The sequence below is a fragment of the Chelonoidis abingdonii genome, chromosome 3 (genome assembly GCF_003597395.2).
Source record: "Chelonoidis abingdonii isolate Lonesome George chromosome 3, CheloAbing_2.0, whole genome shotgun sequence".
In the NCBI taxonomy this organism is placed as follows: Eukaryota; Metazoa; Chordata; order Testudines; family Testudinidae; genus Chelonoidis; species Chelonoidis abingdonii.
The window spans coordinates 113,473,633-113,500,225 of record NC_133771.1 but is presented as its reverse complement, the minus strand read 5'-3'; the positions used below and the strand labels follow the sequence as shown (position 1 = coordinate 113,500,225).

The following is a 26,593-nucleotide window of genomic DNA, read 5'->3' as shown; positions in this document are numbered from 1 at the left end:
TAGGGAAGTGGTAGAATCTCCTTCCTTAGAGATTTTTAAGGTCAGGCTTGACAAAGCCCTGGCTGGGATGATTTAGCTGGGAATTGGTCCTGCTTTGAGCAGGGGGTTGGACTAGATGACCTCCTGAGGTCCCTTCCAACCCTGATATTTTATGATTCTATGATTCTATGTTCCTGCAGTTTTGTCTGAGTAAGGCATGTGGGGTCAGTCTCTATGGGTATGTCTATACAAAAACTGGGAGCATGTTTCCCAGTTCAAATAGACAGATGCTAGCTCTGCTCAAGCTAGCATGCTAAAAATAGCAGTGTGGCTGCAGCAGCACAGGTGCTGGCTTGGGTATGTACTCAGGTAGCTACTGTCCGCATTGCTGTGGCCATACTGCTATTTTTAGCACACTAACTCAAGCTGAGCTAGCGTGTGTCTGTCAACTGCTGGGAGCCATCCTCCCAACTGCATATAACCACACCCTAATTGTCTTTGTATGCTATACTTAACAGCAATTTCATGAAGTTCTGTTTTTACTGTCCAAATACAAAATTTAAAATGGTCTTATGATTATTACAGAGACTCGCCTCCTGCTGTATCCTATTATTCGTTACCCAGTATATTATCAACTTAAAAAAATATTACTATTACATATTACAGTAGCAGCTAGAGGCTTCATCCGATATCAGGGCCCCACTGTGCTAGGTGCTGTACACACATAGATAAATAGACACAGCCGCTGCCCCAATGAATTTACAGATTAAATAAACAAGACAGACAAAGGGTGGGAGAAATGAAGTGTTGTTATTACTCTTTTACAAGTGGGGAACTGAGGCACAGAGAGCCTGCCTAAGGTCTGGGGCAAAAGTGGGAATTGGACCCAGATATCCTGAGTCCTAGTTCTTAACCACAAGTCCGTGCTTCTTTTAATATCTTATGAATTTAGGCACCTGGTGTTTTTATCATAGAAGCTTAAAAGTTGGAGGGAAATAATCAAACTGATAGTTATTTGTTTTGTCAGTCAGATTTGTACACTTCCTTTTTTCCCTTTGCCTTGCTGGCTGCTAGATTATAACTTTATATTGAGGTTCTCTCAGATGTACTTGCAATTTAATTGGATTTTAATGGAACTTTTTAAAATTTAATATGCAGTAAGGATGAGCAAGGATCCTGCTAGGTACATCTATTGCCATGGAGACATTGCTGGTCAGGGCAGAATACCATTAAGCAGTCCAAAGGGCATAATGGTGGTAAAACCATGGTAAGAGTCCCAACGCTGCATCTCCGGACAGGGAAGCTTGTGTATGTGACAAGAGTGCAGTAATGGACAGGAACTTGGCCACTGAGTTTTTTGTATTTTTTAGCTAAAATAAGACTTTTTGATAGAGCTTGCTCAGAAGCAGAATATATTTGTCAGTATTTTGAGATTATTGCGAACTTGTGGATATGTGTACTGGTTAGTGCAGGGGATGTCTGGGTTTTATTTCCAACTCTGCCGCTCTATGTAAGCTTGGGCAAAATATAGGCCATTGATCTAAGCTCACTGAAGTCAACGGGAGTCTCCTAGTCTGATTGATCTCTGAGATCAATGAATAATGAGGGTGCTCATCGCTATTTGAAAATCAAGCCATAATAACCTGTAGAGGTGCCTTTAAAAATTAGTTTTAAAGAAAAGTATTCCTCAGAAGCCATGTTATTTGTTTTAAAAGAATACCACAAAACTATAAAAAACTATGCACAACACATTAGAGAAACTGAATCCTGAACTGCTTCACTACTTTCCACCCACACCATCTACCTAGTGATTTCATGTTTTCCTTTGTTGTATATCTGTGCGATCCTGTATGGAAGAGATACATTCCTCCCATGACATTTGAAATTCTTTAGCTTTGTTGCTTATAAATAAGATTTCCACATCAGGAAACTTCTGCTATGTTAACAAGCCAGCCTTCTGAAATTGGAATGCTAAGGATCAACCAGAGGAAATTGCAATCTCTTTTTAAAAATATTTTTTAGTCCCATATACTAAAGAAAAATCCTATAGCAAATATAATAACCTCTTCCAGTAACTTAAGATTCCATGTTTAGAGTTTTCTGTTCTACGCTATATACGACAGACCCAAAATACACACACACATATTCAGGAAGATTCACTCATAGAAAATCCTGATGTGTTATTCTTAACTTGGGCCAAATCCTAACCTTGGACACACATGTGAAGCTTCCTTTAACTTCAGTGGAGCTATGCATGTGTCTCCAAAGTTAAAATTTGGTCTTGTATATTAGTCTCTTCCTATTAGGACTTTGTTAATACTTAAACAATTTCTATTTTACTATGATATTCTTACCCTTTTATGAATTAAAGACAGCAGAAACTGTATAAGAAGAAATATAGACAAGCAAACACAAAAGTGTCAGTGATAGTTAAAAGAGAGAAAACAAGCATGGAGAATCATATGGCTTAGGACAATCAACAAATACCTACAATATGGAAGGAAGATAAGGTTTATGGTGTCCCAACTTCCCTTAAGAGAACAAAACCAAATATGTTTTGTTGCTGAGGAGAGAGTTGGAGTCTAGCTATACAGCATGTGTGTTAGTATACACTTTTGATTATTCTGACCATTATATGAAACAATACAAACTAGTCTATGGCCTGTTTACACAGTCTGTAAGAAGTGGGTAAGCTTCCACTGGCTGTTCAGCAGGGTGCAGGCAGAAGGGGATGCAGAGGTCACCTGTTCTGTGGGGGATGCAGTCCTGTGTGGTGGGGTGGAGACCTCCTGTAAATGAAGTTCTTGTGCCAATTTGAGCACCAGCCAGTGGATCCTGTTCCTCATCTCTTCCTTTGCTGCCTACCCTAAGTCTGCAATTATCCCTCATGTAGTTGCCCTACAGGGGAAATGGTAGGGTGAGTAGAATTATTAAATGCTACCTTTTTGCAGAGAAGATGTGTGCATGTGTATGGGGGAAAGGAAGACACATTTCCTCTCTTCTTACCCACCACCAATCGGCATGTGGAGGGGTTCTTTACCCAGACGATGACTTGTCCTCACATAATTTCAGGGCTGTCAGCAGGGGATGCTTGCTTCAGTCAGAAATCTCTGCTGTTGTCAGCCAACCTGGGAGAAATGTCCTTTCCCAAGATGTCAGGAGAACACTGCCTTGTCTGGCATCACCATCAGTTCTCTGGCAGCCAGGGGTAAGACGCAGAGCCATGGCCTTCCAACAACAGTGTAATGACTGCCAGCCACAACCTTTCTGTGCTAGTTTTAATACCACTGACATGTTACTGATTTTCCTGCCTCACCATGCCTTGCAGCTACTGAACTTACCACTTCTTTCTTTCCTCTTGGGCCTAATTCCTGCCCCCCTGCTCATGCTCTTTTTCCACCCATCCTTCCAAACATCCTCTTCTTCTGTCACTTCCTCTGTCTCAAACCAATGTTATCAGTCCCCATACCTAACCCCAAAATGTCTCAGTTAGAAGCATCTTCTTAACAGCTCATTTATTTTTAAAAGTGAGGATGAAATCCTGAATCAATTTAATTCAATGGCATAATCCTACTGATTTCAGCGGGGGCAGGATTTCACACTGGATTTTTAACAATTGTGTCTCTGTACCCTGATCCACTGCCTGAAACCTGTAAGGGTAGGGCTACACAGCAACTAGACACCTGTGGCTGGCCCATACCAGCCGACTCAGGCTCGCGGGGCTCTGGCTGTGGGACTGTTTCATTGCTGTGTAGTGTTGTCTTATTATTATTTGTATTATACAGCTCTAGGCATCCCATCCAAGCATCGGGGACCCATTGTGCTAGGCACCGGACAGACAAATAACAGGAAACAGCCTGGGCCCCAGAGTGCTTGCAATCTAGGTGTTAGACAGGGTACGACAGGTGGATGAAACAGATAATTAGGGTGGGTGGGAGTATGAAATAACATGAATAGAGTTTAGCAGAAAAACAGAAGTCCCCAGAAGACTTCCAAAATTGCTAACACAGAACCTGATTCTGCTCTCCTTGACTCAGTCAAAACTTCTTTTGGCTTAGCCAGTGTAAGGACTCCAAGATCAGACCCAGAAATAATAGATTCAGAGATAAAAATGGCAGTTAAGGACATAAAAGTTGAGGCATCAGGACGTGCTCTTTTTATGCCAAATATTAACAAAGGATGGCTTATTCTGAATAGCATTGGGTTCATTAAAAAGAAACACTTTTTGTTGCCCTTTTGAGTGTGTTTGTGAATTAAAGAGAGAATCTTTTCTACTAATTAAGATTTTTACTCCTTTTTTGCTCTCCAAAGTATGATATTCTTTTTTTATTAAACCTCTGCAGATAAGATCCCTGTGACTTATAATGGAACTGAACAACTGTTTAAGGGTCACTTCAAATTGCCCATGCTGATCCTTGCATTGTCAGACTCTTCCAATTGCAACAAAATTGACACATGAGGATGTATCCATGTGTCTGTAGCTTATAATATTATGATTCTGTAGTCAGCGCTACATATGATTGTCTTTTTCAGGGTTAAACATGAACACTTCCACTATAGAAAACTAAACTTTTCCATTTCCTTTATTTTAGGTTTCCTTTACCTAATCTGTAAACATGTCCATGGATCTGCTATGTAAGTAAACTTCCCTCCTAATAAATTTTAGTACCACATGGCCTTATTAGAATGGTCAAGTGTGCTCAGGACTGATGTTTCATTTTAAATTGAAGAACTGTTTTTATGTTTGTGTATTTTATGAGACATCAGTGGAACACTATTGTTAGTGAGTGACACTACTCTTGGAATAAGGTACTACTTGCCATGATTAAAGTTGTGAAAATCAGTTGAAGAACAGGCACAAATTAATTGAGACACCATCAACTTAAAAATCACACTTCTGTCTAAAAGTGTTTTATCTGCCTTTGTTGCAAGTGAACCTAAGATTACAATAAGCTTCTTTCTTTTTTCTTTCTTTCTTTTCTTTCTTCATTTGACAGCATGTTCTGTGTGTATTGTTTCATTATTGTCAGTTTTCTTTGTTGCATACCTGCCTTTCACACAGCGACAGAGGGGAGACAAGAAGAAAAATAGAATTGTAAAACCACAATATGTGGACAAATTAGAGAGGGTCCAGAGAAGAGCAACAAGAATGATTAAAGGTCTTGAGAACATGATCTATGAAGGAAGGCTGAAAGAACTGGGTTTGTTTAGTTTGGAAAAGAGAAGACTGAGAGGGGACATGATAGCAGTTTTCAGGTATCTAAAAAGGTGTCATAAGGAGGTGGGAGAAAACTTGTTCATCTTAGCCTCTAAGGATAGAACAAGAAGCAATAAACTTAAACTGCAGCAAGGGAGGCTTAGGTTGGACATTAGGACAAAGTTCCTAACTGTCAGGATGGTTAAACACTGGAATAAATTGCCTAAGGAGGTTGTGGAATCTCCATTTCTGGAGATATTTAAGAGTAGGTTAGATAAATGTCTATCAGGGATGGTCTAGACATGGTCTTGCCATGAGGGCAGGGGACTGGACTTGATGACCTCTCGAGGTCCCTTCCAGTCCTAGAATCTATGAATAATTGTCAGAGAAGCTCAAGGAAGGTGTGGCAACTGAGACTATTTTTTTAAGCACATTTTTTTAGGCTGACTAGATTTCAAGTTGATGGTGTCCCTTTACTTGATTCAAAGGGAAGAACATTGCCTGGCGGCAAACAAGCTAGTACTTACCATATATACTCATTCATAAGCTGAATTTTTTTAGTAAAAAAGGGAAGGACCAGAGAAGGGGGTCAGCTTAGGAATGGGTATAGAGAGGGAGAGATCCTCCCCCCAACAGAGGGAGCAAGGAGATGCAGCACAGCCAGCAGAGCCAGAAGGGAAGAGGCGGAGCCAGAGTCTCTCCACTTCTGGCCACATGGCTCTCTTCCCGGCCTCCAAAGTAGCTGCAGCTCCAGGGCTGGCAGGCTGCAGCCGTACCACTCGGCCCTGCTCCCCAGAGCAGGCTGTGGCTGTGCCACCTGGCCCAGCCCGCTGGAACATGGTGTGGACGTGCCACCTGGTCTGGCCTGCCACACTGCGCAACCTACTGGAGCAGCTCCAGCCAGACCAGAGACATCCTCCCCAGATATGATGGGAAGGGATGGGATGGGGAGAGTGTGGGGGTCCCAGGCTAGGGGTGGGGTCATGTGGGGGGTGGTCACAGGGGTTACTCCCAGCTTCTTCCCCTCCAAAAAATTTCCCCACCAGTTGGGGTCCCTGCCCATCAGGGTAAGCAGTTGGTGCGCTGGGACACTTGGTGTACTTAGGTTTACCTCCATGCCTGTGGACACTCAAGGTAAACAAGCCATCTTGGCCCACCAGTGGCTTATCCTGATGGTCCGGGAGCCAAAGTTTGCTGACCCCTGAATTATAGAGTCGGCTTATGAACGGGTCATAACAGATTTCCATTTTTACTTATCCATCTTGTGGGGAGTCAGCTTATAAATGAACCGGCTTATGATTGAGTATATATGGTATATATTTCTGAAGATCACAAAATTATCTGCTGAGGACTGAGTCTTACAAGTGTGTCAGTGTTGGGGCATGTGATTACATTATAATTGTCTGTTAACATGGTTAAAGCAAAACTGTCCTGTTTTGTGCTATATACAGCAGTAACTCTCAATCTTTCCTGACTACTGTCCCCTCTTAAGGAGGCTGATTTGTTTTGCATACCCCAAGATTTATCTCACTTAAAAACTACCGTCTCTTTGAATCGCTCCACTGCATCAAAAGTTCAAGCTTCTTGGCATTGCCTTCAAGTCCCTACACAACTCCATTCCAGCCTGACTTTTTTGACTTGTCCAAGTATTAAATTACTTTTATTGTGACGCACCCTGCCGTCTCACTCTACCAGTGGTGGGCTGTCTACATCTCCAGTAAACATCTACTTTTTCTTCCACAAAGCCCTTTCTAAGGTGGTATGCAAAATCACTCTTCTCTCCTTTACATTCTCCTGCAAACCCACTTCATCTGTGATGCCTGTGATTTTCAACTTAATTTTTTATATTCTATCCATTTATCTCACACAAACAATAAAATACCGTCTGTCTGTCTGTCTGTCTGTCTGTCTATGCTTAGTTATCTGCCTTTCCATATTTAGGTGAAACACGGTCACTAAAGAAATGAACTGTGGAAAAAAGGGAATGTGACCTGTAAGGGAGGGAAGTATCAGAAATGTATTGTATCAGATGTGAGTGATTTCCATAAAAAGAATAAAGGAAAATTTAGATTTTTCTTGCAAATTGAAATCAGAAAATAGATGTATATAGGCTAACAGTTGGCAGATAGCAACTGATCTTGGAGGTGATATACCTGCTTTAACACAGTTATTTGAGAGAGTACATTTTATGCACGCAGCAACTAATTGGAGACATTGGTGGATGATTTAGTGCTCTTTAGCAAGTATAGGAAAACTTCAGACATAAAGATTTATAATGTATGTATATACTTGGCGATATGGTGTGTAACAAGGAAAACTCCCGGTTTTGGACTCCTAGCATCTTGTTTTTCTGATTTGTAATTGGCATCATAATGCTGCTGCTTTTGCTTCTGCTCCAAAGATTGTTTTCCTGGAAGCAGAGACTTTTGTTTGTGTTCATGATAGGCTGGCACAAATAGTGGTCCGTGTTTGGAGCATTAGTTCTAAACCAGATCTGCCATGTGCAGGGAGCTTGCCAGCATGTATTGCTCAATTGTTGTACCTAGGACTTAAATTACTAACTTAGAAAGTTTCAGCTGGTTCAGAACACAACAGATTCTTTCTCAGCAGCACATGCACATTACTTCAGTTCTCTACTCTTTTCTGTGTATTTATATGACCTTCATCACTGTAATATCTAAATGCCTCTCTGTCATTAAGGTAGTTATCCTCCCAACACCTCTGTGAGGTAGAGAAGTGCTATTCTTCCCAGTCTGTAGATGGGGAATTGAGGTACACAGACACTAAGTGGCTTGCCCAAGATCATACAGGACTTTTATGACAGAGCAGGGACTAGAACCTGGATCTTTGGTGTTGTAGGCCCACCCCGCTTAACACCAAGGCTATCCTTTCCTAGCTTCTTAGGGCATGTCTTTACTAGCTATGTTAAATGTGGCTGTGTAGTCGTGGCACCAGCAGTGGGAGAGAGTTCTCCCAGCGCTGTAAGAAAACCACCCACATGAGGGGAGCAGCTGCCAGCACTGTAGCACCAGTGCCATGTTACAGTGCTGAAACTTGCAGCACTCAGGGGGTGTTTTTTCACACCCCTGAGCAAAAAAGTTGCAGCACTGTAAAGAGCCAGTGTAGACAAGCCCTTAATGAGCCAGTGTAGACAAGCCATGTCAAATTCAAGGTTCTTTTCCTCTTTTTCTAAGCCCATTATGGGACTGGCCCCAGCCTTCTGAGGGTGTGGCTACTCTACATGATCATAGGGCTCCAGTCCATTGGGGCAATGGCAGGGGTGAAAGTAACTTAAAGGACTTACCAGCAGGGCCGGCTTTAGGAAGTGAGGAGCCCAATTCGAACAGTTTCGATGGGGCCCTGGCAGGGATGACTAAAACAAAAAAACACTTAAAAAACCCCTTTCATTTCTTCCATGTATTATTTACTTTCCATGACTATATAAATAATAACAAAATTATATATTACATACATTGCATCATATATTAATTAGCTGATTTGTACTTTCATATTAGGAAAATAATTTGTTTTGATAGTTGTACAACTGATTTTCTTCACTAATGTTTTTTGTCTAACAGATTCCATTTTACTTATCCAATCTTGTGGGAGTCAACTTATAAATAAACCGCTATGATTTGAGTATATATGGAAATATTCGCGAGAAGACACACTAACAAAATTTAATTCTGCTGAGAGCTAAATGAGTCCTTACAAAGTGTGTCAGTGTGGGTTTGACAGTGTGATTACAACTTAAACTTCTCACCGTGTAAGCAGAATGGATAGCAAAGACCTGTCCTGATCATTGTGCAAAAGAACTACACCCAGAATAACCCAGATCTCGCCAACTAACCTGGCCCTCAACTACTTAATGAAAGCTGAGATGTATTTGCAGATATCCCCCAACGCGAATGACAACTCACACTGTAAAAACCACCGCTCTTGAAAATCGCTCCAGCTGGATCAATCAAGCAAGTCCTTCACACGCTCTATGAGGCATGGCCTGCAGAGGACCGTGGACGAGCAACGCACGATTATACACAAACCCTACTCTAATGTACATTGCTATTCACAAAGAATTAAGATTAGCGGGTCAAATTGACGCAGCTAGGTACACAAGGAGGAAGGGTGCACACACAACACACCACGCAAGCCGGTCACTCGAGCCGTAGCCAGCTGAGGGGAGAACGCGGTGCTAAACTCGTCTGTAGCCCAGTAAACATGCTAAATACAAATGGAGATAGTCAGTTCAGGGACATCTTTGTACTCGGGGGTACATGTGACGGTGGAAGAGCACACACTTTTTGTTGGATGTGTGAGGGGGGGCGTTTTGAGGCACGCGTACGGTGTTTTGACACAATAGATCCTGGCCGGAGAGCCATTGAGGGGGGCACTCGCGAGCTAACCCCAGTGGCATTGCACTGACTCGTAGGTACACAACAGCATATCCGAACAACTTCCATCGCCTGCTAGCGCAGAGCACCCGGAGCGGGTACACCACTCTGCAGCACTAACACTAAGCGACCCAGCCGCGATGGTAGTGGGGACCGAGTTCAAACCTAAGATGGCAAGAAAGCTCCCAAGCGAGATCAACGCCTGGACCCCAGAGTCTGATAAAGGTAGCGGTTGCCCCAGGAGCAAAAAGAAGTGGGGGAAACAATGGACTGGAATGTGTAAGACAATGGCAGAGACTGGAGTCTGGGAGGAGTAGAATACTGCAAAAAGAGACCATAGGCTGTAGATGTGAGAACAAAGTCCCTCCTTACCTTGGGGGTCCTGCACTTGCGGGAGCGGAATTCTGCTTCACCGTCAGTGATCTTCACCTCTGGTGGAACCCACAGGTCTGGGTCAGCTCCTCCGTGTCTGATCAGAGAGTTGGGAGGTTTGGGGGGAACTTGCGCCGGCCCTCTACTTCAGCGGGTCCCACAGCCCAGGGCCCCGTGGACCATTGCAAGCTGTCTAAGTAGTGGTCCTCAACTGTAACTAGCTGCAGACAGCTAACAACGTCCTGGGCTACTTCCCCATGGCCCTTCTCCAAACAGCCAATTGTCTTTATCCCCACTCTAACGAGGGACCTGACCTGATAACGTCTCGTAAAATCTGTACCTCCCCACAGCTCTCCTCTCTAAGACTCCTTGCAACCTTTTGTCTCCTAAGTATCCTCACATAATAAGCACTCTCTTCTACTAGGCCCCACTCCCTGACTGAGGAGTGAGGTCCCTTTTAAACCTAGTGCCCTGATTAGTCCTCTGCCTTGAATGGCTGAGATGTTCTAAGACAATGTACAGCTATCTCCAACTGCCTTCTAGAAAGATCTTAATTGGTACCCCATGGCACCTTGATTAACCTGGAGCAGACTGCACCCTTGCGACCTTACCAGGGGCCGTAGAGGGATTTGTTAGCGGACTAACATACTGTTCCTCAGTCTTTAACTGGTAGCCATATGGCCTTGCCCCATCACAATGGCTAAGAACAACCAACAACAAAGCTGGCAGGGCAAAGTAACAGAAAAACAAAAAAAGAGAAAAAAGTGAGAAACAGAATCTAAATAGAGCCGGAAATCGCACCAGCTTCGGCTGGCAGGGCAGCAACAATCCAGACACATGAACATAAGCAATAGCAGAGAAAGAGAACAGAATATTGGAAACAGCGTAGAGAATCTGCAAAAAGAGAATTGCCAATCCCCGCTATCTATCCATCCTGCGTGAGCAACAAACAGTTCCGGGACTTAGACAGTGCCTGATGGGTGGGACAGAAATGGAAGAAGAAGGTGGCCTGAGCAAAAATAAGCGGGAGATGTGACACCTGGGATGGATGAAAGGAGAGAATGTAGAAATGACCCAACCCAAGAGCCACTAAGCAGTCCACGTCGTAGGGCCATACACACGCTGATCTGCTGGTCTGCTGCCGTGTCTACGGCTAGATTACTGGCCTATCTTCAGCCCACCCAGCAAGTAATGATGATAAGTAGCACTGTTTCCAGGTGAAACCGAAAACCGTGCAGACTGTCGCCTGTCAGACAAGGGAGACAGTGGAGCGCACACGAGGAGCCGTAGAGAGAGAGAGATGAAGCACGACTATTCCCCAGCGAGGAATACATAAAGAAGAATGGAGGACGGTATAGAGGAGAAACGGGTGGGGATACAAATTAGGATCAAAGATTATGGAGTTCCAAAAAAAATAGAGATAGAACAGTAGCAACTTATTGTAGCGGCGACACAATTGAGACGAGGCCAGCCAACAGATTGATCACAGAATGATATTGAGATAAATAGAAGGATTTCAAAGCTATAACCAAGTTGGGCCTGGCAGATTACGGGCGCAAACATCACATTGACATAGGGAAGGGAGCGAGTTCGGCAGAAACAAGCAGCCGCAATGTAGGAGAATATCTCTATTAGGATACACTGGCAAATCTATCACGAGCCCGCAAGAAAGATTGGGGGAACCATGTTATAAGAGAGAGGCATTGACTCCCCAGAACTATGCTACTGCAGCAGGGAACCCCAGCATATCCATTTGCAGGGACAGAACAATAAAAGCTGGTCCACGAATCACGCAAGCAAGAAACCAGACATAAGGATAATAAGGTAGGATAATAAACATAATAAGTGGAAGTAGGTTTTGGAATATCCCGAGAGGAGAGGCAATAAACAATACGTTCGGCGCGTCCACTCCTCCACAGCAGACAACAATGATACCTAGTGCGGAGCATTGAAGTGTGCCCACGCCTAAACACACACGGAAGACTCCTGCCTCCACTCCGCTACGCAGAGCTAATTAGAACCTTTTGGTTTTGCTGCACAGCCTACTCTTAACAATAACGATTGGTTTTAAGTCTCCTTACCATTCTCGCGGAAGCGAGTACCAGTTGGTGTCCGACAGCATCAACAATAAGCTGCTGTCATGGAGCCTAACCACATAGACATACGTGACTAGAGTAACCCGTGACTTTGGAAAAGACTTAGTTCAACACAGGATCTCGGCTCATGTGCTTCACGGTTCCTCCCGCGGCCTATGAATGCACTTCCGAGCCCAAGCCAGCGCTAGCTCTCAGGCTGCTCCAATTGGCTGTCACTCCTTTAAGGTTATCCTCAAGAGAGATGAGCTTATATACAGAAACGCACGCGCATGCGGAGACAGAAGAACGGCACAGACAATAAAAGCATCATAACACAAAACATAAACTTATTTAACCGGTGGCGCACACAGTATAACTTAAATAAGTCCAGTAAAGCTAATTCTCCAAAACCGATCAGCGACCGACAACAGCTGAACAGAGACTCTTAAGTTTTTCCCAGCCATGATGTTCGCCTTAAGCCACCTCATGTACAGGATGATAATACTCTGACTAACGATCCCTTCTAGACACTTAAGCGATCATGCGGTAATATCTAAAACTGACCGGATTATGTCCGTATCTTGTACTGAATTCATTAAACAACGGGTAGGTGTGAAAAACGACCGCCCACTAGTAAAAGGCGAGTGCAACAAAGGCCACACAAGCACATTAACATCGCGAGCGGCCTGTGCGTCCATCCTTGGAGGTATTGGAGGCTAGCATCGATTGTCTGAGCGTAGCACAGGATCGTGGCTTGGATATGGCCTATGCCATAGTTCGCCAGCAGTGCTCGGCGGTCAGCACCTGGCGGCCAGAATGTGAGAGGTAGGACCACACTGAGCATGATGATCACCAGGACTATGAGACCCGCGTCAAAAACAGAATCGATTCTACAAGCGGTGAATCTTTCTAGATGTGATCACACGCTCAGCGATCTAAGAACCTGCGCGGCCTACGTTTGAAGGTGAGGCAGCGGGCCACACAATGGTGTCCGCGTGGGCCCCTTTTCCCTGGATGCCGCCTGGCCACCGGCACGCGCTATTTTAAGCCAACTGCGCAACCATAAAGGGATGAGAGCCTCGTCGAGAGTCACTGCTCTTTGCTCCACTGCGAGGCTCACCTAAGTTATGGATAGCTAAATTGGATATATATGTCTCGGCCTGTGTAGCTGAGCAGAGGCGGTCATCACATGAGAGGGAGTTCCGCTATCCGCGCTACACACGAGCGAGTCTATAGAATACACATCTTCAGCCCCCTTAGCGAAGGGTACGCAGCAGCATGCGTAGAGCCAGTATGTTCGTAACTGTACTGCACTGATGCCATTGTAATTGGCGATGAGGAGTGACGTTATCACCTCAGATTAGCGCAAATCTTGTATCAACAGATCTGCTGCCGTTGCTGAAAAGCCCTCATGGGTGCCCTGGCCTGACCTTATGCGGTGGGAAAGCACCTCCAGTGTTTTTTCACGCCTCGGCTCAGGGCGCAAAGAGCGAGAAAAGCGAGAGGAGAAATGTACTGCACACGGGCCACGGGTTAGGTAATTAACACGGCCAAGTCCGTTTGGTAGATAGCCTCCAAAAAAAATAGAGACAAGTCAAACCTGCACCGGAGGATAAAGACGGCACAAGTGTACAGCCAACCATCAGTGCAAACCAAGACACGAGACATGAGCGGGCGCTTCTTCGCGGCACGATCTTTGTCACAAGACACGATGAGTCTGTCAGCGAAATCTTCTAGCGGGGACCCACCAGCCTGCGAAGAAGGCGCTCGGAGCCCCTAATGCTCTCCAACCTGCTAACCTAACCATCACCAACTCCACATGGGCGCTCTGGCCTAAAAAGTCCAATTGGGGAGCCACATCGCGAGTGTGGCAAGAATAGATACTTACCACAGGACTACCAGCACGGCCAGGCCCTCGGAAGAGAGAGAAGTGAAAGGAAGCACCGAGAGATCGAAACACACGACTGCTAGATGAGGATACCACAAGAGCGGAGCATGGCCAGCCGCGCAATGCCAGCTCAATAATGATAGCCAACAACCACAAAGAGAACAACGGACAAAAAACACACCCTGCTGTGGAAGTATTGACATGAGCAAATGTACGCTATCCAGCATCCGCTGCTATGATATCATGTTCCCAAGTCAGGGTAACCAGAGAAATCTATAATTCTTAATATACAATCTATGAAAAAATACAGGGGGAGCATGACACAATTGTGGCAGCTCAGCCCAACACAGATTAAATTAGCTTGAGCTATGTAACACGTATTCCGGATGGATTTACGGGCGAAAAGCTCTGGAATCGCTTACCATCGTCTCTTTGCAGAAAATGTTGACCGGCCGAGAGGTCGAGCCAATATATTTATCCCCTCCAAAATAGCAGAGCTACTCTCCAACGACCAAGAAAAAAATAGTCTCTCCATCACCGAAAAGGATAACCATGGGCACAGGAGCACTCACAGAGCATGCTGAACCTGACAAGAGGGCCTACAAGCTACCCTGCCTCGACGTACCGCCATCTGCCACCGGGGAGCCGGAAGGGAGAGGATGCTGCTGCGTTCCCACCGCCGGCACAATAAACCCAAACCCCCTTCCGACCCCCAGCGCGTCCTAGCCCAGCTCAGCAGCCAAGCATAGCCCACATAGAGGGGTGAAGGCAAGCAGAAGAAGAGCCAAGCAAAAACAGCACCCAATGGTCGTGACCCTAGTGGTAATCACAAGGAAGCAGTGAAGAGAGTGAGAGACCGGCGCCCGAAACATGACCCGAGCGCCATTCACCCCCGACACAACATTCTCGGACCAATGCTCCCCTGTAATCCTCACAACCCGCCATTTAGGAGCTCCGCTCAAGAAGCGCAAACACTTTTCGCGAGCTGCGGACGGTCCGTGGCGCCATGAGCGACCTGTGTACGTCGCGCTCACGTGCAGACCTCCCCTCTCCCCAATCACTCGCTAGTCTCGATGCCCCGTTTCATCAATTTCCATTTCAGTCACTTTCGCCCCCGCTTACCTGCCAGGTAAGTCAACACCCCAATAGCACTGTGCGGTGGCGCACCTCTGTTATCCCTATAGTCTCGGCAGTAATATTACCTTTCCTGCTCGTGACACACCGACTTCCTTGGCATTTCGGCTTGCACGCTATACTCGAGGGCCGGCTGCACAGCACAGATTTGTCTCCCATCATACCCAGACCCATTGTCAGACCTCCCCACCCTCTCCGGAAGGTCTCCCATGCTAGCGCAGCTCTTCTGGATTTGGCACCTCAGCAAATGTGACCGGAGGGCTATTCCTGTCTACCATGGCCATGTACCAAGTATCAAGATGAAGCACTGCCCCTAGTTTAGCGCAGGTCAACAAAGAATCCGCACGAGAGGATATCGGCAGCCGCATAGGCCTCTAATCACCTGCCGGAATTCGAGCCACACTAACGCCTAATCTGATATGGTAAATAACCCAGAGTTCAGCGAGCTAGCTACTTCTCATCAGGGAGGAGTACAAAACCACATGTAATGAGCCCATCTTATATCAATATAAAGAGGCCTCGGTGTTGGACGAGTGGCAGCGTTAACCTCGATTTAAATGCTGCTAAAATCCGGTTAAACATAGTGTAGAGTCGGGCCTAACATAATGAATGTAGGTTTTTCCTTATTTCCATTAGAAGTATACTGTAGTAGCTCCATCGACTGATGAGTCAGATAAGCAATAACACTGCCCATGAGCAGCTGACTTCACCAAACACTAGATTATACGACGAGACCACACTGAGGTCCTCTTACGGAATCAATGTGGAGAACCGCTGAACCTCCACAGCGCTTGACCACTCTATCTGATCTATACTGTAGGGCAGGCCACGGTAAGCTGTAGCTATAAGCTAGTAGACAGCAACAACTAAGCAAGTTGTCATTGCTCCGACTCCATGAGATACGAGATAAATGCCAGATCTCACAGGCGCTCAATACGGCGCGCTCCCTATCTACAGACTGCAGCCGCCACCTCCCCGTCTTGGACTAGAGAAGAAGATAGTAGGCTGGATTTAGAGATGAGACTGCACTGGAAACAGGCACCTAAATAGCCTAGCGCTTCTCCTACAAGGGCCATGCAACATGGCAGTCTGGCGCGCAGACAGCCAGAGACAACTGCACACTCCAGCAGCCATAGGAAGAGCCATGGGGCCCATCAGCCACGTGATTGGCGTACACGCAATGTAATTCTCGGTGTGAACTTTGGCCACGGCACGAGTGGAGGCGAAATGAGAGGTATGATGTGCAGTGAATATGGGGATGGTGGTGCTCAGGACGTGCGTAGAGATCAGTGAGACCGACGTCTAGCGGGAGCCAGAACCAAGAAGAGACACTGTTGGGTATAACCATCTACATAGGGGTTAGGGAGGGTTGAGAGGATTTGTAAACAGTTGTCACCAACCAACTACAATAGGGATACATTTCTCACTTTCTCCCCGGCCAGGACACACTTCAGTACCCAATAGCCTCGTGGCAATTGGGACAGATCACCATTCAAGCAAAGAGTAAGAGTTCAATAGTGAGGAGTAGACGAGGGAAAGTAAAACATGAGCATGCAAGGCATCAGTAACTCTAGTCTAATGAGTAATGATGAGAGATATACCTGAGTATAACCCTTTGAACACAAACTACTATATGTATCACCCGCAGACCCTCGACAATTCCCTGTCTACTTACTTGCGAGTGATACAGTATTTCCGTGACAGCCAAGAGACACGAGCCAACAGAACAACCACATGAGATAGATGAGCAAACACCAGGCTAAGAAAAGACTAGAAGACTGGTAGAGCACACCACACAAAACCGAAGCACTATCAACAGACGACTTGTAGGTGCCTGAAGTGTGGAGCTCGGCAAGGGTACGTGGAGTGGCAAATGCCACCAACACTCCCCAGTGGCCACACCCCTTACCAACTCACTGGCCTCTCCCAGCGCTGCCAGTGATTCTGTGTGGCTGCATCGGGTGGGATTTCAAGTGGACCCCTCAACCCCCTGCTAAATTCACCCCTGTTTTGCGACCACTCTGCACCAAGAGCACCTTCCTTCCCTGCCCTAGAGCTGCTGGATGGCTAGAAAACTGAGCTGGGCATTTGATTGATTTAGAATATTATCATGCCCCCCCCCCCCAAACCTCAATATCCACGCAGCTTTGAGAGGGGCTATTCGCCCCCCCGCCCCCCAAGCCGGTCTATTTTATTGTTGCAGGGCAAATGAAGGAGCCATAGTTTAATGGAAATATTCAGCCCCTACAGTGGTCTTGCAACAGGGAAAACAGAGTTGATGGGAAGGGAACTGATTTGGATAGGAGCCCCAGTCCCCTTCCTTTGCAAAATAATTTGGAGGGGGAATCAGATCACGCTGTGCCTCAGTTTCCCCTTCTGCGGGGAGATAAAAGTCTCAGCCTGCTGTGCCATGTTGCAGACCTTTCGCATTCTCCTCTCTTGCTGTATTTGATTTCCTCCTCCAAACCTCCCTCCCTCTTTCACCTGGAGTTCACAGCACTAAGTACCGACTAGGGGCTTTTTTCCTGGGTTACATTACATGATCCCAACTTTAGTTCTGAAACAGACACAGGCAGGCACAAACTCACCCTCAAACAGCGACATCACGAAAACCACAACGCCACCCCAATATTACAAACCTAGGGGGAATTACAGGGTCAAACACTCACGGTTGGAAGCCCCAGCAGCTGTTCAGGTGAGTGAGGTCCACTGCAGAGATTCCTGTCTCCCTCAGTGTCTCCTCCAGGTGAGTGCTGAGGGGAGGGGATGGGAGGAAGGCTGCAAGCACATGTGCCTTCTCCCCCTCCCCTTCCCCTCCTGACCTGCAACACCCAGCGGCTGCCTCTGCCTTCTGCGGGCCAGCGTCTCTCCTTGCCTAGCAGCAACAGCTGCTGCTTCCGGGAGACAGCCAGCCAGCGCGGGGCCCCGTCAGGTGCGGGGCTTGATTCGGGGGAATCGGGCAAATAGGCCTAAGGCCAGCCCTGCTTACCAGTACACTGGAGTCCTGATCAGGGTGTGGCCTCAACTGGAAGGGGCGGGACCTTTCAATATTTAATGGCCCTAGGGCTCCAGCTATGGCTGGGAGTCCCAGGGCCTTTAAACCCCCTGGAGCTACCAGCTACAGAGGCGGCTGGGAGCCCCAGGGGTCAGGTGTCAATTAAAGGGCCTGGGGCTCCGGTCACTGCAGAGCTCTGGGCCCTTTAAATCACTGCAGGAGCCCTGCTGCCACTACCCTGGGTGACAGAGCTTGGGCTAGGGCTAGGATAGTGGCGGCAGGGCTCCAGAGGTGATTTAAAGGGCCTGGGGCTCCAGCTGCTGCAGGGAGCCCTGGGCCCTTTAAATCGCCGCCAGAGTTCCAGGAGCGGGGCTTAGGCAGCACTTTAAAGGACCCAGAGCTCCCCAGAGGGGCCGGAGCTCCGGGACCTTTAAATCCCTGCTTGAACCCAGTTACTGGAACTCTGGCGGTAATTTAAAGGGCCCGGGGCTCCCTGCAATGGCTGGAGCCTTGGGCCCTTTAAATCACCACCAAAGAAGCCGTACCGACTTACTTTCTCCTCTGGGCAATGGAATTGTCAACTTCAGCAGTGAAACTTCATGTGGAGGAGAAAGCTTTCTCTGCCGCTGGTTCACCACTATGGAGTTATCTCCAAAAGAGATCAGGAAGACCATGAACCTCAGACCAAGCCTCTCTTATGTAACTCAACAAAATTCATATTAAATACATGTGCACGCGCACATATGCACATCCCCTAAAACAATGGGGTGCAAAGAGAGAGACACATTCTTCTTGTAGTCACTTTAATAAGTTTGTGAGACACTCAGATGACACAGTGATGGGCATAACATAAGAATCTAGATAGGTATATACAGAACTTGAAAAAATCCACTCCCCCGGATGAGTAGGAAGCTTCCCTGAGTGAGAGCCATCAGCGTTTGCAGAATCTAAGTTTTAATTAAAATGGTTGTGAAGATAACTGTCTTAGAGAGAACTGAATATAAAACAATGCTCTGCTGTCTTCCTAAGCCTGCTGACTAAGGGCTGGTCTACACTACGGGGTAAAATCGATTTTAGATACGCAATTTCAGCTACGTGAATAATGTAGCTGAAGTCGAATATCTAAAATCGATTTACTCACCCGTCCCACGCAGGCGCGGAATTGAATGTCCGCGGCTCGCCATGTCGATTCCGAACTCCATTGGGGTTTGGTGGAGTTCCGGAATTGATATAAGTGTGCTCAGGGATCAATATATCCCGTCTAGATTAGACGCGATATATCGATCCCGAGCAATCGATTTTAACGCGCCGAACGGCGCGTAGTCTAGACGTGGCTGACAGTGCCTTTGTGCTCCTGTCTTTCACGTACTGCAGCAGAGTGAAATTAACAAGATGAGTCAATTTCGTCACTGTTATTTGACACCCTAGGGGCTGCAGGGAACACTGCATTTCAGGGTAGGATGCTTGCCTCTGCAGCTTTCTGGCAGCAAAGATCAGATGAATCTTGCCACATGTAGGGAATGCTATAGGAAAGAGAGTAGTTGAAGGACCCCAGAGGACAGTACATTGATTCTTTTAAATAAAAGGTATGCAAAACAGAAGGTGATGCTAATGAGTGTGGGTAAGTCATTCATTACAGCCAGTATGTAATATAGTATGTATGCATCAAGTTGGATGCATAATATAGTAATGTATGCATCCAACTATAGATGCACCAGTATAGTATGCATCAAGTGGATCCAAATTCTGCTGCACAGTTCCTGATTCTGCAATACTCTGGCGCAGTGAACTGAAAGTTCTGCAGCAGCTTAAATAAAAACTAGAGATTTCTTGAAATATTAAAATATGAAAAGAATAAGACAAACAGTGCAGGAGCCTCATGTATTTGATATTAAATTACATGATTTTACATTTTCCACATTTCAGATTTTGATATGATACTGATGTTTGTATTGACATATAACATTGGTAGCACTGGCGTTTATCAGTGGAGAGAGCAGGAGGATTGGCCACTGCTCAGGGGACAATTTGGGGTTTGAGGCTTCGATGGAGGCATTTTGGGTTAAGTGAATTAGCTGGATGGTTCTGCGAAAATGATTAGCAGTAAAAATAGTTCAGTTGACGTTTTAAAATGTTTCCTTTAGGTTCCGAGAGTCAACACTCCATTGACATCTATAAAAAGGGAAATAAAAACAACCCAGGAAATTACAGACCGTTAGTGTACTTCTGTGCCAGGAAGATATATGGACCAAGTAATAAAGAAATCATCTGCAAACACTTGGAGAGGTGTAGGTGACAGGGAATAGCCAATGGATTTGTAAAGAACAAATCGTGTCAAACCAATCTGATCGCTTCTTTGATAGGATAACGAGTCTTGTGGATAGGAAAGCGGTGGATGTGGTATACCTAGATTTAGTAAGGCATTTGATACGGTCTTGCCATGATATCCTTATCGATAAACTTAGGCAAATACAATTAGATGGGCTACTATAAGGTGGGTGCATATACTGGCTAGATAACCGTACTCAGAGAAAGCAGCAGAGAATCCGTGGCACCTTATAGACTAGACAACGTTTTGAAGCGTGAGCTTCGTGGGTGATACTCACTTCATCAGGCCGCAGGTAGTGGAAATTTCCAGGGGCAGTATATATATGCTGAGCAAGCAAGCTAGAGATAAAGAGGTTAGTTCAATCAGGGAGGATGAGGCCTGTTCAGCAGTTGAGGTGTGAAAACCAGGGAGAGAAGCTGGTTCTGTAATTGCAAGCCATTCACAGTCTTGTTTAATCCTGAGCTGATGGTGTCAAATTGCAGATGAACTGAAGCTCAGCAGTTTCTCTTTGAAGTCTGGTCCTGAAGTTTTTTGCTGCTAGGATGGCCACCTTAAGGTCTGCTATAGTGTGGCCAGGGAGGTTAAGTGCTCTCCTACAGAATAAATGGACACAATCAGATATCAGCAATGGAAATATACAAAAACCCTTGGTTTTCACACCTCAACTGCTAGAAAAGGCCCCATCCTCCCTGATTGAACAACCTCGTTATCTCTAGCTTGCTTGCTAGCATATATATACCTGCCCTGGAAATTTCCACTACCTGGTCTGATGAATGGGTATCACCCACGAAGCCACGCTTCAAAACGTCTGTTAGTCGATAAGGTGCCACAGATTTCTCTGCTGCTTTACAGATCCAGACTAACACGGCTACCCGCTCTGATACCGTACTCAGAGAGTAGTTATTATGCTCCCAATCCTGCTGGAAAGGTAACAAGTGGGGTTCCTCAGGGTCTGTTTGGGGACCGGCTCTGTCGAAATCTATAACGACTAGATGTTGCATACAAGGTACGCTTATAAGTTTGCGGACGATACAAACTGGCGAACGGGATTCAACTGCTAGAGAACAGGTCAAATTCAAAAATGAAATCTGGAAAAATTGGAAGAAAGGTCTGAGATAAAACCAGGATGAAAGTCAACGAAAAGACAAATGGAAAGTGCTCACTAGGAAGGAACAATCAGTCACACATACAGAATGGGAAAGACTGTCTAGAAGGAGTATGGGCAAAGAGATCTAGTGGCATAGTGGAACAAAGCTAAATATGGGTCAACAGTGTGATAGCTGTTGCAAAAAAAGCAAAACCGTGATTCACTGGAGCATTTGAACAGGTGTGTTGTAAACAAAGACACGAGGAAGTCATCTTCGGCTCTACTGCTGCGCTGTTAAGGCTCCTCAACTGGGTAGTGTCCATTCGGCACCGCATTTCAGAAAGATGTGAGAAATGGAAGGGTCCAGAAGAACGAGCAACAAGCATGATAAAGGTCTTGAGAACATGACCTATGAAGGAAGGCTGAACAGAATGGTATTTAGTTTGGAAACAGAGAAGACTGGAGAGGGACATGATAGCAGTTTTGCAGGTATCTAAGGGTGTCATATCAGGAGAGGAGAAAACTGTTCACTTTAGCCTCTAATGATAGATAACAAAGCGAATGGGCTAAACGCACAAGGAGATTTAAGGCTGGACATTAGGAAAAAGTTCTATACTGTCAGGCGTGGTGACACGTGGAATCAAATTGTCTAAGAGGTTGGTGGGAAAACTCATCCTCTGGAGATATTTAAGAGTAGGTTAGATAAATGTCTATCAGGGATGGTCTAGACAGTATTTGGTCCTGCCATGAGGGCAGGGGACTGGACTTGATGACCTCTCGAGGTCCCTTCCAGTCCTAGAGTCTATGAATCTATGAGACATGAATGACACATTTCACATCTCTCGGGGCTTGTTTCATGTTGTGTGCAGAGTCCAGTCACATTTTCAAGGTTATCCTCCTAAATGTGATGACTAGAAACATAATAATAAAGAAGAAATCTCAAGTTCTTAGAAATCGTAGAACACACATCTGCTGCAAGGCGTGGATTCTACAGAAAATTTCACAGACACATAATACAGACGAACATGCCCACAGCTCGAACATCAGTAACAGTGTCAACAAACTTTGGGAAGTAAATTGAAAACCAAGGCCATAATGAAATTTTAATATGATAAATTAACAAGACAGCAAATAACTCTGACTAGTAGCCTTAACCTGGGAAATTAAGAAAAGAGAGAGTTTATTTATGAAATGTCAGACACTTACTGAAGCTTGACTGACCAGGGAAGTAACTAACTTCCCTTGGAGCTTGTTTTTCTTTCTTACCTTGGATGAACTAGTGGGCAGTATATTATGCTGTCTGAATGTGTGAGTTTGTCACAGTTAGCATTCTACACTGTCACTGGAATGTAGGAAGCAGATGAATTTGAATGAACCCTGAGGTGGTCTGTAGGGCCCTTTCCTTGACTTGAGGAAGCCTGTTGCTGTTCATCTGGCCAGGGCTAGTGAAAACAATGAAGGAGAGGAGGTGGGTCTTTGATCTCTTTATTGTATTGGCTCCTCGGGAACTCTGTGAAATGAATGCCCTGTTCTCCTGAAAAACCGAATGGCTATGCCTAACTAGCTTCGTGGAGCCCTGGAGAATTTGCTGCTTCTGTTTATTGACAGCTGAAAAGGAGCACATGGTACTGAATGGGTCCTCTTGTGAAAACAAGGCAGAGCAAAGTTAGATTTTAGTTTAACATAGGGGTATTTGGAAAATAGTGCTGAAGGAGAATGACGTGTTTCCTGCCGTCTTGGACTAGAGTAATTCTGTCTAAAAGTAGAATTTGCAATCTGGTAAGAGCTGTTTCAGTTTTACTACACATAATAGGCTTGTGAAGTATTTATACTGTATTATTCTTAAATGCAAAAAGTTTGATCTCACTATATTCTTTCCCGTGGAACATATAAATGACACTAGCTTGTTTCTTAGCTTTTCTTTTAAACAAAAACAGAAATAACGAGAACTTCTTCTAATGAAAGTAAAAAGGTAATAACTAGAAACAGAATGGAAGATTTTCCTTTGATTGACATTTAAGGCTCTCTCTAAATTAAGTCCCTACCCTTCATTCATTTCTGTAGGCTGTAATACTTATACGCAGTTCTTTACATGTATGAAAATTAATTGAACTGCACTGGATCTTTCAGTGACCTGTGTATATCACAACCTTAATATTCACCGATAGGACAGTGGATTGATAGGCCTATTTAGCAGGAAACCTAGAATCCTCAGAACATAAGTATTGTTTGTAAAGAAACCTCTCTACCTTTGCTTTTCCATTTAGGTGCACCAAAGGCAAGAGTAGGATTTGCCATCACTGATAATTTTTGATGACTTTGGGGTGCCAGTCGTTTTCTGTAAAAATATAGAGAAGATAACCAAGGACCAGTGTTTTTTCTGTTTACATATTCAAAGTTATTGTCAGAGGAAAGGAATTCCCCAAGTAATTGAAATGTAAATTTACTAATAAAGCAGTAAAAAACAAAACCCAACAGTATTTGTATTAGTTTGAGTGGTGACCAAAGTAAAAGGCTTTTGGTTCATGAAACTACACCTTTCAGATATTACAGCTGGACTGACCAAAGGCAAAACGCTATACAACCTACCAGTAGTCTCCTTATATACCAACTTAAATCCAAGTGCAAACTTGAGATGAAATGATAGTTATCACGATGCCTACTAGTTACAGTGGGAAGCGGCAGTCAGGATTCATGCATTATGGCCCTGATTCAGCAGTGTACAGTACTTAAAAATGTGTGTAACTTTAGTGCACATGAATAATCCCATAGACTTTGATGGAACTGGTCACATATTTAAAGTAATGCATAAACTTAAGGAACTTGTTCAATCTTGGCCTATATTCCCATCTCTGGCACTGATTTGCTGTAGGACTTTGAACAAGTAACTTCACTGTTTTTTGTCTCAGTATCCTCTTCTGTAGAATGGATAACTCTTACCTACTTATCTCTCAGAGGCGTTGAGATTTAATTTACTAATGCTTGTAAAATGCTTTGAAATCCTGTGAATGAAATAGTGGTATTGCAGAGTATATGTATGTAAGTTTGCAGGTTTTGCTTTTATATCCCCAACATTTTCAGGACCCACCCCTCAAAAAAAAACAAAAACAAAAAAAACAAAAAAAAAACCCAACCAAAAACCAAACAAACCAACAACAACAAAAAACAACTATATACATGATTTAGGCCAGGCCTGCACAACATGCGGCCCGCAGAGGCTCACTGTGCAGCCTGTGGCGGGGAATCAAAGGGCTCTGGGCTCTGTGCAGCCACAGGGAGCTCAGAGCCCTTTAAATCCCAGCCGCGGCCAGGATTCAAAGGGCTCTGGGCTGCCGGCAGCGGCGGGGAGCTCTGAGCCCTTTAAATCTCTGCCGTGGCCAGGATTCAAAAGGCTCTGAGCTGACCGCAGTGGCGGGGAGACCAGAGCTCTTTAAATCCCAGCCGCAGCTTTGATTCGCAGCCGTGGCTGGGATTTAAAGGGCTCTGGGCTCCCTGCGGCTGCGGGCAGCTCAGAGCCTTTTGAATCCCGGCCGTGGCCGAGATTTAAAGGGCTCTGGGCTGCCCGCAGAGATTCCCGGCCACAGCTGAGATTTAAAGGGCTCAGGGCTCCCTGCTGCCAGGGGCAGCCCAGAGCCCTTTGAATCTCTGCAGCGGCTGAGTTTAAAGGGCTCAGGGCTCCTCGCAGCTGCAGGCAGCCCAGAGCCCTTTGAATCCCGGCTACAGCTCCAGAAGATGGGCTGGGGCTGGGATTTAAAGGGCTTGGGCTCCCCTCAGCGGCAGGAGCTCTGGACCCTTTAAATCCCTAGGCCCTTTAAATCCCAGCCCTGCAAAGCTCCGGATTCCCACAGCTGCCGGAGCCCGGGGCCCTTTAATTTGCCCCTGACAGCTCCCAGCCACTCTTCAGCTGGGAGCCCCTGGTTGATTTAAAATCAAGTATCACCTCCCCACCCCCAACCTTCCTTTTTGGCCCACAGCTGTTTTGGTGGGGCGGCGCTGGGGAAGGACAGTTTGTTTCTGCAGGGCTGGGCGGTGCTGGGGTGGGGTGTTTCCGCAGGCCGGGAGGTCCTGGGGGGGGTGTTTCCGCGGGACTGGGGGGTTTCGACCCTCAGCTGTTTTCTTTGGAGTAATGTGGCCCTTGCCGCTTTACAAGTTGGGCAGGCCTGATTTAGGCAGAGAAGTAAAAATCTGCACCTCAGGCAGAGTGGTTGCTATATTTGTTGACCCAACATTTATTAAAAAAAAAAATAATGCACCCAGATCACCACTTGCTCTAGCTCTATTTGTACAGTGGAAGCAAGTGTAGCAATAAGTTAGGCAGGAATGGGACATTGGGAACAAAGGCATACATCCTCAGAGGTATTTAAGTGCCTAATTCCAACTGGAATTTAGGTGCCCAAACACCTTTGAGGATCTGGGCCAAAGTGACTAGAAAGCTATATTTTTTCACTAATCAGATACTCTATTCTTCACTTTTAGTTTTATTTCATTTTCAGATGTTTCCTAATGAGAGAATTAACAGGGCTTTATAGTGAAATGGCAGTCTAAACTCAGATTACAGTATAACTATGGGAAGGAGAAAACAAAGTCTTTATTAAAACCAAAGGTGTATGCGTACATGACTCTCAAACTCACAGATATCTACTCAAAAATCCTCTTCTACCCAAAAAGGATAATCCTTATATGGAGTCATCGCACATTATGACCAAATCCAAGACCTGAGGAATTCAAACACTGCTAACTTTGTTTTGGTCTCCTGACCAATCATGCTATTTATTAGAAAAACTGGTTGCCAGTTTTTTAGCAACCTAGCTGGCAAGGCATTAGTTTTAGAATATTTTCTTATGAACCTGCTATGATCTGTGAAGCTGTCAGAAATGTAATTCCTTAGAAGTTTATTCTGGACCTGTAATGATGACTGTCTAGAAGTACAATAAGACAAGTAAATGGAAACACAGTTCCTTAGTTGGAAAGATAGGATTGCTGCTTTATCTATTTATGAACTGGACTTCTCAATTTTATTTAATGTATAACACAACTTCTCCACTCTAAAACTAAAATAAAAAACTCTGCCTATACTTCCATTTGGATGTACAGCAAATGTTTAAAGATCTTGTGAACAAAATAAAATACACGTGAAAACGTTTGC

At 45.3% G+C, this 26,593-nt stretch overlaps 1 protein-coding gene across 1 annotated transcript in view; it reads left to right on the top strand.

Moving 5' to 3' along the window:
* The window catches only part of PLAGL1 (PLAG1 like zinc finger 1), a 94,295-nt gene that overhangs the window by 25,131 nt on the left and 42,571 nt on the right, over positions 1 to 26,593 (top strand). Inside the window, exon 2 of the mRNA XM_032795044.2 lies at positions 4,572 to 4,614. Within this exon, the coding sequence (XP_032650935.2) occupies positions 4,596 to 4,614 (19 nt within the window). The 5' untranslated portion in view covers positions 4,572 to 4,595. The remainder of the gene's footprint in view (positions 1 to 4,571; positions 4,615 to 26,593) is intronic.